Below are 14,487 nucleotides of genomic sequence, written 5' to 3' on the forward strand. Positions count from 1 at the left end.
TGAGGGTGAGGATTGGAGGGAAGGGATTCTGTGGACAGGAGTCTTCTATACACATAACAAGTTGTCGTTAGGAGAACCTTCTTACATTGTCAGGACTGATCTGTGCACCACATGAGCCCCTACTGGAGCCAGTCTCCAGACCTTCATCCTATAGGAGGAGCTGAAACTTCGAGTTGCCAAGAAACCTTCAGGATTTAGAGAAGATCTGTAGAGAAGAGAGGAGAAAATCCCTCCTGAGATGTGGAAACCTCATCACCACCTACAAGAAACCTCTGACCTCTGTGATCACCAACAAGGGGGGTCAAATACTTATTTTACTCAGGATGCACATTACACTTGTCTGTTTCTGTCAGATGCAAATCAGTAGAAATGCGTTGAAGCGTGTGAGGAATGCGTGGGTGCCGGCACGCCCGAGCGCACTTCAGTCTGTGTATTGGGCTTCATGTGTAATGCAATGAAAACACTCCGCCATTCCCATCCATCTGAGGGACTGGTGTGAACGGGGCCCTCCAAGTAGTGAGGCTGCTGGATGGACATGACAGCCAGGCAATGAGTATTTTCAGTGGGAGGTTCCGCAATGAAGCCCCCCCCCCCCCCCCGCAGGGTTTATACCATTGTAATACTGCAGGTGTAATGGGGTGTTGTGCGTTGGGTGGTCCCCCCCCCCTCCCCCCACCCCAGCAGATGACCGGCCGCACACACCGATGATCGTCGCATTTCAACATTGTAGACCAGGGGGGTCCCAAACTGGCGGCCCTCCCGGCTGTTGCAAAACTACAAGTCCCATGAAGCATTGCAAGGCTGACCATTACAAGCATGATTCCCACAGGCAGAGGCATGATGGGACTTGTAGTTTCACAGCAGCTGGAGGGCCGCCAGTTTGAGACCCCCTTGTTGTAGACAATCTATGAATGAGCCCCGTCCCGGGTCACAGCGGGGGGGGGGGGGGGGGGGGCTCCCAAGAATGGCTTTTTGCTCATGTTTTCTGGAACAATAAAGTTTTATTGAAATGCAGAGATCATGCAGCCGGTTATAGGGCCTGTAAATGGAATATGGCGAGAGTGACAACCGTGGGAAATCAGAAGCGCCACAACGCAGAGGGGACACAACAGTCGGTATAAAAGTTTATTGTAACAATTTATTCCACAGAAAATGTTCTCAACTGGACACAATAAATATAACAGTGTGCTGAGCTAAGAGGGGACCTCAGATATGTCTCATCATCTGCAGCCTGGTGCTGGGCTAAGAGGGGACCTCAGATATGTCTCATCATCTGCAGCCTGGTGCTGGGCTAAGAGGGGACCTCAGATATGTCTCATCATCTGCAGCCTGGTGCTGGGCTAAGAGGGGACCTCAGATATGTCTCATCATCTGCAGCCTGGTGCTGGGCTAAGAGGGGACCTCAGATATGTCTCATCATCTGCAGCCTGGTGCTGGGCTAAGAGGGGACCTCAGATATGTCTCATCATCTGCAGCCTGGTGCTGGGCTTAGAGGGGATCTCAGATATGTCTCATCATCTGCAGCCTGGTGCTGGGCTAAGAGGGGACCTCAGATATGTCTCATCATCTGCAGCCTGGTGCTGGGCTAAGAGGGGACCTCAGATATGTCTCATCATCTGCAGCCTGGTGCTGGGCTTAGAGGGGATCTCAGATATGTCTCATCATCTGCAGCCTGGTGCTGGGCTAAGAGAGGACCTCAGATATGTCTCATCATCTGCAGCCTGGTGCTGGGCTAAGAGGGGACCTCAGATATGTCTCATCATCTGCAGCCTGGTGCTGGGCTAAGAGGGGACCTCAGATATGTCTCATCATCTGCAGCCTGGTGCTGGGCTAAGAGGAGACCTCAGATATGTCTCATCATCTGCAGCCTGGTGCTGGACTAAGAGGGGACCTCAGATATGTCTCATCATCTGCAGCCTGGTGCTGGGCTAAGAGGGGACCTCAGATATGTCTCATCATCTGCAGCCTGGTGCTGGGCTAAGAGGGGACCTCAGATATGTCTCATCATCTGCAGCCTGGTGCTGGGCTAAGAGGAGACCTCAGATATGTCTCATCATCTGCAGCCTGGTGCTGGACTAAGAGGGGACCTCAGATATGTCTCATCATCTGCAGCCTGGTGCTGGGCTAAGAGGGGACCTCAGATATGTCTCATCATCTGCAGCCTGGTGCTGGGCTAAGAGGGGACCTCAGATATGTCTCATCATCTGCAGCCTGGTGCTGGGCTTAGAGGGGACCTCAGATATGTCTCATCATCTGCAGCCTGGTGCTGGGCTAAGAGGAGACCTCAGATATGTCTCATCATCTGCAGCCTGGTGCTGGGCTAAGAGGGGACCTCAGATATGTCTCATCATCTGCAGCCTGGTGCTGGGCTAAGAGGGGACCTCAGATATGTCTCATCATCTGCAGCCTGGTGCTGGGCTAAGAGGGGACCTCAGATATGTCTCATCATCTGCAGCCTGGTGCTGGGCTAAGAGGAGACCTCAGATATGTCTCATCATCTGCAGCCTGGTGCTGGACTAAGAGGGGACCTCAGATATGTCTCATCATCTGCAGCCTGGTGCTGGGCTAAGAGGGGACCTCAGATATGTCTCATCATCTGCAGCCTGGTGCTGGGCTAAGAGGGGACCTCAGATATGTCTCATCATCTGCAGCCTGGTGCTGGGCTTAGAGGGGACCTCAGATATGTCTCATCATCTGCAGCCTGGTGCTGGGCTAAGAGGAGACCTCAGATATGTCTCATCATCTGCAGCCTGGTGCTGGGCTAAGAGGGGACCTCAGATATGTCTCATCATCTGCAGCCTGGTGCTGGGCTAAGAGGGGACCTCGGATATGTCTCATCATCTGCAGCCTGGTGCTGGGCTAAGAGGGGACCTCAGATATGTCTCATCATCTGCAGCCTGGTGCTGAGCTAAGAGGGGACCTCAGATATGTCTCATCATCTGCAGCCTGGTGCTGGACTGAGGGGACCTCAGATATGTCTCATCATCTGCAGCCTGGTGCTGGGCTAAGAGGGGACCTCAGATATGTCTCATCATCTGCAGCCTGGTGCTGGGCTAAGAGGGGACCTCAGATATGTCTCATCATCTGCAGCCTGGTGCTGGGCTTAGAGGGGACCTCAGATATGTCTCATCATCTGCAGCCTGGTGCTGGGCTTAGATGGGCCTCAGATATGTCTCATCATCTGCAGCCTGGTGCTGGACTAAGAGGGGATCTCAGATATGTCTCATCATCTGCAGCCTGGTGCTGGGCTAAGAGGGGATCTCAGATATGTCTCATCATCTGCAGCCTGGTGCTGGGCTAAGAGGGGACCTCAGATATGTCTCATCATCTGCAGCCTGGTGCTGGGCTAAGAGGGGACCTCAGATATGTCTCATCATCTGCAGCCTGGTGCTGGGCTTAAATGGGGCCTCAGATATGTCTCATCTGCAGCCTGGTGCTGGGCTAAGAGGGGACCTCAGATATGTCTCATCATCTGCAGCCTGGTGCTGGGCTAAGAGGGGACCTCAGATATGTCTCGTCATCTGCAGCCTGGTGCTGGGCTTAAATGGGGCCTCAGATATGTCTCATCATCTGCAGCCTGGTGCTGGGCTTAAATGGGGCCTCAGATATGTCTCATCATCTGCAGCCTGGTACTGGGCTAAGAGGGGATCTCAGATATGTCTCATCATCTGCAGCCTGGTGCTGGGCTAAGAGGGGACCTCAGATATGTCTCATCATCTGCAGCCTGGTGCTGGGCTAAGAGGGGATCTCAGATATGTCTCATCATCTGCAGCCTGGTGCTGGGCTTAGAGGGGACCTCAGATATGTCTCATTATCTGCAGCCTGGTGCTGGGCTTAGATGGGGCCTCAGATATGTCTCATTATCTGCAGCCTGGTGCTGGGCTTAGATGGGCCTCAGATATGTCTCATCATCTGCAGCCTGGTGCTGGGCTAAGAGGGGATCTCAGATATGTCTCATCATCTGCAGCCTGGTGCTGGGCTAAGAGGGGACCTCAGATATGTCTCATCATCTGCAGCCTGGTGCTGGGCTTAGAGGAGACCTCAGATATGTCTCATCATCTGCAGCCTGGTGCTGGGCTAAGAGGGGATCTCAGATATGTCTCATCATCTGCAGCCTGGTGCTGGGCTTAAATGGGGCCTCAGATATGTCTCATCATCTGCAGCCTGGTGCTGGGCTAACAGGGGGCCTCAGATATGTCTCATCATCTGCAGCCTGGTGCTGGGCTAAGAGGGGACCTCAGATATGTCTCATCATCTGCAGCCTGGTGCTGGGCTAAGAGGGGGCCTCAGATATGTCTCATTATCTGCAGCCTGGTGCTGGGCTTAGAGGAGACCTCAGATATGTCTCATCATCTGCAGCCTGGTGCTGGGCTAAGAGAGGACCTCAGATATGTCTCATCATCTGCAGCCTGGTGCTGGGCTAAGAGGGGGCCTCAGATATGTCTCATCATCTGCAGCCTGGTGCTGGGCTTAGAGGAGACCTCAGATATGTCTCATCATCTGCAGCCTGGTGCTGGGCTAAGAGAGGACCTCAGATATGTCTCATCATCTGCAGCCTGGTGCTGGGCTAAGAGGGGACCTCAGATATGTCTCATCATCTGCAGCCTGGTGCTGGGCTAAGAGGAGACCTCAGATATGTCTCATCATCTGCAGCCTGGTGCTGGGCTAAGATGGGACCTCAGATATGTCTCATCATCTGCAGCCTGGTGCTGGGCTAAGAGGGGACCTCAGATATGTCTCATCATCTGCAGCCTGGTGCTGGGCTTAGAGGGGATCTCAGATATGTCTCATCATCTGCAGCCTGGTGCTGGGCTAAGAGGGGACCTCAGATATGTCTCATCATCTGCAGCCTGGTGCTGGGCTAAGAGGGGACCTCAGATATGTCTCATCATCTGCAGCCTGGTGCTGGGCTTAGAGGGGATCTCAGATATGTCTCATCATCTGCAGCCTGGTGCTGGGCTAAGAGAGGACCTCAGATATGTCTCATCATCTGCAGCCTGGTGCTGGGCTAAGAGGGGACCTCAGATATGTCTCATCATCTGCAGCCTGGTGCTGGGCTAAGAGGGGACCTCAGATATGTCTCATCATCTGCAGCCTGGTGCTGGGCTAAGAGGAGACCTCAGATATGTCTCATCATCTGCAGCCTGGTGCTGGACTAAGAGGGGACCTCAGATATGTCTCATCATCTGCAGCCTGGTGCTGGGCTAAGAGGGGACCTCAGATATGTCTCATCATCTGCAGCCTGGTGCTGGGCTAAGAGGGGACCTCAGATATGTCTCATCATCTGCAGCCTGGTGCTGGGCTAAGAGGAGACCTCAGATATGTCTCATCATCTGCAGCCTGGTGCTGGACTAAGAGGGGACCTCAGATATGTCTCATCATCTGCAGCCTGGTGCTGGGCTAAGAGGGGACCTCAGATATGTCTCATCATCTGCAGCCTGGTGCTGGGCTAAGAGGGGACCTCAGATATGTCTCATCATCTGCAGCCTGGTGCTGGGCTTAGAGGGGACCTCAGATATGTCTCATCATCTGCAGCCTGGTGCTGGGCTAAGAGGAGACCTCAGATATGTCTCATCATCTGCAGCCTGGTGCTGGGCTAAGAGGGGACCTCAGATATGTCTCATCATCTGCAGCCTGGTGCTGGGCTAAGAGGGGACCTCAGATATGTCTCATCATCTGCAGCCTGGTGCTGGGCTAAGAGGGGACCTCAGATATGTCTCATCATCTGCAGCCTGGTGCTGGGCTAAGAGGGGACCTCAGATATGTCTCATCATCTGCAGCCTGGTGCTGGGCTAAGAGGGGACCTCAGATATGTCTCATCATCTGCAGCCTGGTGCTGGGCTTAGAGGGGACCTCAGATATGTCTCATCATCTGCAGCCTGGTGCTGGGCTAAGAGGAGACCTCAGATATGTCTCATCATCTGCAGCCTGGTGCTGGGCTAAGAGGGGACCTCAGATATGTCTCATCATCTGCAGCCTGGTGCTGGGCTAAGAGGGGACCTCGGATATGTCTCATCATCTGCAGCCTGGTGCTGGGCTAAGAGGGGACCTCAGATATGTCTCATCATCTGCAGCCTGGTGCTGAGCTAAGAGGGGACCTCAGATATGTCTCATCATCTGCAGCCTGGTGCTGGACTAAGAGGGGACCTCAGATATGTCTCATCATCTGCAGCCTGGTGCTGGGCTAAGAGGGGACCTCAGATATGTCTCATCATCTGCAGCCTGGTGCTGGGCTAAGAGGGGACCTCAGATATGTCTCATCATCTGCAGCCTGGTGCTGGGCTTAGAGGGGACCTCAGATATGTCTCATCATCTGCAGCCTGGTGCTGGGCTTAGATGGGCCTCAGATATGTCTCATCATCTGCAGCCTGGTGCTGGACTAAGAGGGGATCTCAGATATGTCTCATCATCTGCAGCCTGGTGCTGGGCTAAGAGGGGATCTCAGATATGTCTCATCATCTGCAGCCTGGTGCTGGGCTAAGAGGGGACCTCAGATATGTCTCATCATCTGCAGCCTGGTGCTGGGCTTAAATGGGGCCTCAGATATGTCTCATCTGCAGCCTGGTGCTGGGCTAAGAGGGGACCTCAGATATGTCTCATCATCTGCAGCCTGGTGCTGGGCTTAAATGGGGCCTCAGATATGTCTCATCATCTGCAGCCTGGTACTGGGCTAAGAGGGGATCTCAGATATGTCTCATCATCTGCAGCCTGGTGCTGGGCTAAGAGGGGACCTCAGATATGTCTCATCATCTGCAGCCTGGTGCTGGGCTAAGAGGGGATCTCAGATATGTCTCATCATCTGCAGCCTGGTGCTGGGCTTAGAGGGGACCTCAGATATGTCTCATTATCTGCAGCCTGGTGCTGGGCTTAGATGGGGCCTCAGATATGTCTCATTATCTGCAGCCTGGTGCTGGGCTTAGATGGGCCTCAGATATGTCTCATCATCTGCAGCCTGGTGCTGGGCTAAGAGGGGATCTCAGATATGTCTCATCATCTGCAGCCTGGTGCTGGGCTAAGAGGGGACCTCAGATATGTCTCATCATCTGCAGCCTGGTGCTGGGCTTAGAGGAGACCTCAGATATGTCTCATCATCTGCAGCCTGGTGCTGGGCTAAGAGGGGATCTCAGATATGTCTCATCATCTGCAGCCTGGTGCTGGGCTTAAATGGGGCCTCAGATATGTCTCATCATCTGCAGCCTGGTGCTGGGCTAACAGGGGGCCTCAGATATGTCTCATCATCTGCAGCCTGGTGCTGGGCTAAGAGGGGACCTCAGATATGTCTCATCATCTGCAGCCTGGTGCTGGGCTAAGAGGGGGCCTCAGATATGTCTCATTATCTGCAGCCTGGTGCTGGGCTTAGAGGAGACCTCAGATATGTCTCATCATCTGCAGCCTGGTGCTGGGCTAAGAGAGGACCTCAGATATGTCTCATCATCTGCAGCCTGGTGCTGGGCTAAGAGGGGGCCTCAGATATGTCTCATCATCTGCAGCCTGGTGCTGGGCTTAGAGGAGACCTCAGATATGTCTCATCATCTGCAGCCTGGTGCTGGGCTAAGAGAGGACCTCAGATATGTCTCATCATCTGCAGCCTGGTGCTGGGCTAAGAGGGGACCTCAGATATGTCTCATCATCTGCAGCCTGGTGCTGGGCTAAGAGGAGACCTCAGATATGTCTCATCATCTGCAGCCTGGTGCTGGGCTAAGATGGGACCTCAGATATGTCTCATCATCTGCAGCCTGGTGCTGGGCTAAGAGGGGACCTCAGATATGTCTCATCATCTGCAGCCTGGTGCTGGGCTTAGAGGAGACCTCAGATATGTCTCATCATCTGCAGCCTGGTGCTGGGCTTAGAGGGGATCTCAGATATGTCTCATCATCTGCAGCCTGGTGCTGGGCTTAAATGGGGCCTCAGATATGTCTCATCATCTGCAGCCTGGTACTGGGCTAAGAGGGGATCTCAGATATGTCTCATCATCTGCAGCCTGGTGCTGGGCTTAAATGGGGCCTCAGATATGTCTCGTCATCTGCAGCCTGGTGCTGGGCTTAAATGGGGCCTCAGATATGTCTCATCATCTGCAGCCTGGTGCTGGGCTAAGATGGGGCCTCAGATATGTCTCATTATCTGCAGCCTGGTGCTGGACTTAGAGGAGACCTCAGATATGGCTCATCATCTGCGGCCTGGTGCTGGGCTAAGAGGGAACCTCAGATATGTCTCATCATCTGCAGCCTGGTGCTGGGCTAAGATGGGACCTCAGATATGTCTCATCATCTGCAGCCTGGTACTGGGCTTAGAGGAGACCTCAGATATGTCTCATCATCTGCAGCCTGGTGCTGGGCTTAGAGGAGACCTCAGATATGTCTCATCATCTGCAGCCTGGTGCTGGGCTAAGAGGGGATCTCAGATATGGCTCATCATCTGCAGCCTGGTGCTGGGCTTAGAGGGGATCTCAGATATGTCTCATCATCTGCAGCCTGGTGCTGGGCTAAGAGGGGATCTCAGATATGGCTCATCATCTGCAGCCTGGTGCTGGGCTTAGAGGGGATCTCAGATATGTCTCATCATCTGCAGCCTGGTGCTGGGCTTAGAGGAGACCTCAGATATGTCTCATCATCTGCAGCCTGGTGCTGGGCTTAGAGGGGATCTCAGATATGTCTCATCATCTGCAGCCTGGTGCTGGGCTTAAATGGGGCCTCAGATATGTCTCATCATCTGCAGCCTGGTACTGGGCTAAGAGGGGATTTCAGATATGTCTCATCATCTGCAGCCTGGTGCTGGGCTTAAATGGGGCCTCAGATATGTCTCATCATCTGCAGCCTGGTGCTGGGCTAAGAGGGGACCTCAGATATGTCTCATCATCTGCAGCCTGGTGCTGGGCTTAAATGGGGCCTCAGATATGTCTCATCATCTGCAGCCTGGTGCTGGGCTAAGAGGGGACCTCAGATATGTCTCATCATCTGCAGCCTGGTGCTGGGCTTAAATGGGGCCTCAGATATGTCTCATCATCTGCAGCCTGGTGCTGGGCTAAGAGGGGACCTCAGATATGTCTCATCATCTGCAGCCTGGTGCTGGGTTTAGATGAGACCTCAGATATGTCTCATCATCTGCAGCCTGGTGCTGGGCTAAGATGGGGCCTCAGATATGTCTCATTATCTGCAGCCTGGTGCTGGACTTAGAGGAGACCTCAGATATGTCTCATCATCTGCAGCCTGGTGCTGGGCTAAGAGGGGACCTCAGATATGTCTCATCATCTGCAGCCTGGTGCTGGGCTTAAATGGGGCCTCAGATATGTCTCATCATCTGCAGCCTGGTGCTGGGCTAAGAGGGGACCTCAGATATGTCTCATCATCTGCAGCCTGGTGCTGGGTTTAGATGAGACCTCAGATATGTCTCATCATCTGCAGCCTGGTGCTGGGCTAAGATGGGGCCTCAGATATGTCTCATCATCTGCAGCCTGGTGCTGGGCTTAGAGGGGATCTCAGATATGTCTCATCATCTGCAGCCTGGTGCTGGGCTAAGAGGGGATCTCAGATATGGCTCATCATCTGCAGCCTGGTGCTGGGCTTAGAGGGGATCTCAGATATGTCTCATCATCTGCAGCCTGGTGCTGGGCTAAGAGGGGATCTCAGATATGGCTCATCATCTGCAGCCTGGTGCTGGGCTTAGAGGGGATCTCAGATATGTCTCATCATCTGCAGCCTGGTGCTGGGCTAAGAGGAGACTTCAGATATGTCTCATCATCTGCAGCCTGGTGCTGGGCTAAGAGGGGACCTCAGATATGTCTCATCATCTGCAGCCTGGTGCTGGGCTTAGAGGGGACCTCAGATATGTCTCATCATCTGCAGCCTGGTGCTGGGCTTATATGGCTCATTATCAAGCTGGTGCTGGGCATAGATGGGACCTCAGATATGGCTCAACAAATGCAGCTTGGTGCTCAACTTTAAATTGGTCCTCAGATAAGGCTCAATCTGGCCTGGTGCTGGGCATAGATGGCATATCGAAAATTGCTCCATATCTGCATCCGTGTTGGGCTTAGATGGGTCCTCAGATATGGCTTAACAGCTGTATCCCAGCACTGGGCTGCAGAGGATGAGCCACATCGGGGGAGCTAAGCCCAGCACCGGCCTGCAGAGGATGAGCCAGTTTACCCCCCTCCCCCCCATCTGACAAACAGTCCCTACCTGGGGGGGGACACATAAATCCCCACCTCTTATTACCCCAGCCTGTTTGTCACACCTCCTGTAGGTAATGCAGCAGCAGGTGGCCAGTGATGGTCCCAATAGACGATCTCCACCACACCTGTGAAGGTCAGGCTTTGGCCTAGGAACCCCTCACTAGATGGTCCCGAGTCTCTCTAAAGCCCCCTAAAGAGGTCCAGGTGTGCCGATGGAAGTTTTATGGTCAGACGCCCTGAGAGGTGCAGCCGGGGATGACCATGTCACTGTGGTCACCAGTCCCACCTCCGGTGGCCAGATGTACCATACAGAAGGTGGAGACTGGTGGAGGGATCCCTGAGCTCCCAGTGTGGACAGAGGAGATCGGTGATCACTCATTACTTTCCTCAATCTGCCCCGGGGGGGGGGTGAATAATAAATACACACGGAGTTCAGGAAGCAGTCAGTCCCGTCTGGATCAAAGTGCCTTCAGAAATCATGTTTAGGTTCTCCGGGGACTTGTCACATTTCTGGGCGGAGTCACAGGCTGGATACATTCAGAAGGTGTCTGTAGTGGATTGGTCGGTGGAATGGGCGGTCCGATGTTCCGCATCGCCCAATGAGGAACCGGAAAACGGGTTCAGATTGGAGATAACCTCACAGAGGTCACATGATCAGCGGATGACATCACATGGTCACACCTGACAGAGAAAACGATTATTAAAGGATTATTAATGCCCCTCACCCCCAGGAATTGCCCCACTGACCCCCCCCCATCCTATACTCACCTCTGAGTCTATCTACCCCAGACTAGGACTGACAGGAGCAGAATCATACAGACAGGCACCCCTTCCCGCTGTCCCCTCCCTCCGGATGGCGCTGTAAGTTCTGGGGAGACAGAAAGAGACGTTATTTATACCCCCCCCCGACCCCGGCACAGAACTGCCCCTCCTCCACCCGACTTACCGACCGAGTCGCTGCAAAGCTCCGCCTCCGAGGTCACCACACAGCAGGAGGCGGAGCCCTCCAGAGATGAGCTGGTGTTCAATCGCCCCGATACCTTGTACAGCTGAGTGTGGGGGTGACGTTCAGCCCAAATCTCACTAATGTTCCCAACATCTGCCACAGTGGGGGGCAATTTCCACTCGATGTACCCCATGGGATACCCGCCCTGGGCGGAGCATGTGAGCGCGGCGTCTTCCCCAGAGCCATTCCTGGCCAGGCTGATCTGCGGCTGCTGATAATTGGCTGAAAAAAAGAGTAAAAAAACTCAGAGAGCCATCACCATATACCCCACAACTACCCCCCACCTCACCATATACCCCACAACTACCCCCCCACCTCACCATATACCCCACAACTACCCCCCCACCCCTCCCACCCCACCATATATGCCCCCCAACTACCCCCCAGCTCACCATATACCCCCCCAACCCTCCCACCTCATCATATACCTCCCACCTCACCATATACACCCCAACTACCCCCACCTCACCATATACCCCACAACTACCCCCCACCTCACCATATACCCCACAACTACCCCCCCACCTCACCATATACCCCACAACTACCCCCCCCCACCTCACCATATACCCCACAACTACCCCCCCACCTCACCATATACCCCACAACTACCCCCCCCACCTCACCATATACCCCACAACTACCCCCCCACCCCTCCCACCCCTCCCACCCCACCATATATGCCCCCCAACTACCCCCCAGCTCACCATATACCCCCCCAACCCTCCCACCTCATCATATACCTCCCACCTCACCATATACACCCCAACTACCCCCACCTCACCATATAACCCCCAACCCTCCCACCTCACCATATACCCCCAACTACCCCCACCTCACCATATACCCCCCAACCCTCCCACCTCACCATATATCCCCCACCTCGCCATATACCCCCAACTACCCTCCCACCTCATCATATACCCCCCAACCCTCCCACCTCATCATATACCCCCCAACTACCCCCACCTCACCATATACCTCCCCACCTCACCATATACCCCCCAACTACCCCCCCACCTCACCATACACGCCCCAACCTCACCATACACACCCCAACCCCGCACCTCACCATATCCCCCCCCCTCACCATACACCTCCAACCCCCGTACGCCATATACCCCCCACCTCACAATCCCTGCACCTCCCAGAGTGAAGAACCCCTGCACCATCCAGAAAGGGCATCCCCTGCACCTCCCAGAGAGGACATCCCCTGCACCTCCCAGGGGGGACAATCCCTGCACCTCCCAGAGAGGACAACCCCCGCACCTCCCAGAGAGGACATCCCCCGCACCTCCCAGAGAGGACATCCCCCGCACCTCCCAGAGAGGACATCCCCCGCACCTCCCAGAGAGGACAACCCCCCGCACCTCCCAGAGAGGACAACCCCCGCACCTCCCAGAGAGGACATCCCCCGCACCTCCCAGAGAGGACATCCCCCGCACCTCCCAGAGAGGACAATCCCCCGCACCTCCCAGAGAGGACAACCCCCCGCACCTCCCAGAGAGGACAACCCCTGCACCTCCCAGAGAGGACAACCCCCCGCACCTCCCAGAGAGGACAACCCCCCGCACCTCCCAGAGAGGACAACCCCTGCACCTCCCAGAGAGGACAACCCCTGCACCTCCCAGAGAGGACATCCCCCGCACCTCCCAGAGAGGACAATCCCCCGCACCTCCCAGAGAGGACAACCCCCCGCACCTCCCAGAGAGGACAACCCCTGCACCTCCCAGAGAGGACATCCCCTGCACCTCCCAGAGAGGACATCCCCCGCACCTCCCAGAGAGGACAATCCCCCGCACCTCCCAGAGAGGACAACCCCCCGCACCTCCCAGAGAGGACAACCCCCCGCACCTCCCAGAGAGGACAACCCCCCGCACCTCCCAGAGAGGACATCCCCCCGCACCTCCCAGAGAGGACATCTCCTGCACCTCCCAGAGAGGACAACCCCCGCACCCCCCAGAGAGGACAACCCCCGCACCTCCCAGAGAGGACATCCCCCGCACCCCCCAGAGAGGACATCCCCCGCACCCCCCAGAGAGGACAACCCCTGCACCTCCCAGAGAGGACAACCCCCGCACCTCCCAGAGAGGACATCCCCCGCACCCCCCAGAGAGGACAACCCCCGCACCTCCCAGAGAGGACATCCCCCGCACCCCCCAGAGAGGACAACCCCTGCACCTCCCAGAGAGGACAACCCCTGCACCTCCCAGAGAGGACATCCCCTGCACCTCCCAGAGAGGACAACCCCTGCACCCCCCAGAGAGGACATCCCCTGCACCTCCCAGAGAGGACATCCCCTGCACCTCCCAGAGAGGACATCCCCTGCACCTCCCAGAGAGGACAACCCCTGTGTGACAGACCTAGCCAGGACAGAGGCTTTTGGGGGGTACTGAATGCTAGACTCTTGCTGACCGATCATGGGCCCTGGCATTTGGGGGAACAGTGCTCTTTGTGAGCTGTATGACTGGGGACACCTGAGGTGATGTTACTTTGGATTGAGGTCCATATCCCCCCAAGACACACAGACTCTGGGGACCCTGTATGTGCCATAATAGAAATAGTGACTGATGCATACTGTTGGGACACATACTGTTAGATGCTAATATCATCATCTCCAGCCACCCGTCTGTGGTCCTCTATAATGGAAGGGAGTCTAGTCTGGCTCTCCACAGCTTCTAAGAGTCGTCCACCCATTGTTGTTTGTTCTAATTAACCTGCTATTGTATGAAGGAGTTCTGTGTTTATAATGTTGATTGTGTCTTCTGAGCTAAAAGAGACGGCAAGTCTGTCCTAAAGGTCATGTCTCTGAGTCACTTAGGCTGTCTAAAGGATTAGATAATTAGCTTGTGTTAATTAGGTTTCTGGTTACAGTTTGTCATCCTGCTGTATATATTTGTGTGAAAATCTCAAATAAAAGGTCATTCCTGATGTACTCCAAGACTGGTGAGGTCCGATGATTTACCCGACACTGAGCTACGACTAGTGACTGGGAGAGCTAAGGGGTCTTGGATTGTGTGGTACCAGACAGAGGAAGCACCTCCCAGAGAGGACAACCCCTGCACCTCCCAGAGAAGACAACCCCTGCACCTCCCAGAGAGGACATCCCCTGCACCTCCCAGAGAGGACAACCCCTGCACCTCCCAGAGAGGACATCCCCTGCACCTCCCAGAGAGGACATCCCCTGCACCTCCCAGAGAGGACATCCCCTGCACCTCCCAGAGAGGACATCCCCTGCACCTCCCAGAGAGGACAACCCCTGCACCTCCCAGAGAGGACAACCCCTGCACCTCCCAGAGAGGACATCCCC

At 55.0% G+C, this 14,487-nt stretch overlaps 1 protein-coding gene across 5 annotated transcripts in view; it reads right to left on the reverse strand.

Moving 5' to 3' along the window:
- Positions 1–1,118: 1,118 nt before the first annotated feature.
- CD80 (CD80 molecule) overlaps positions 1,119–14,487 on the reverse strand; it is a gene marked incomplete at its 5' end in the record, with an annotated part of 29,839 nt that continues 16,470 nt past the window's right edge. Inside the window, 5 exon segments of one of the 5 annotated variants that reach the window (XM_077479459.1) lie at positions 1,119–2,920; positions 2,968–5,951; positions 6,148–10,852; positions 10,940–11,039; positions 11,118–11,399. In XM_077479459.1, the coding sequence (XP_077335585.1) occupies positions 10,948–11,039; positions 11,118–11,399 (374 nt within the window). 5 annotated transcript variants of the gene reach the window in all.

This window comes from Lithobates pipiens, unplaced genomic scaffold (genome assembly GCF_037356315.1).
Source record: "Lithobates pipiens isolate NorthernLeopardFrog02 unplaced genomic scaffold, aLitPip1_a1.2 Scaffold_16, whole genome shotgun sequence".
Classification (NCBI taxonomy): Eukaryota; Metazoa; Chordata; class Amphibia; order Anura; family Ranidae; genus Lithobates; species Lithobates pipiens.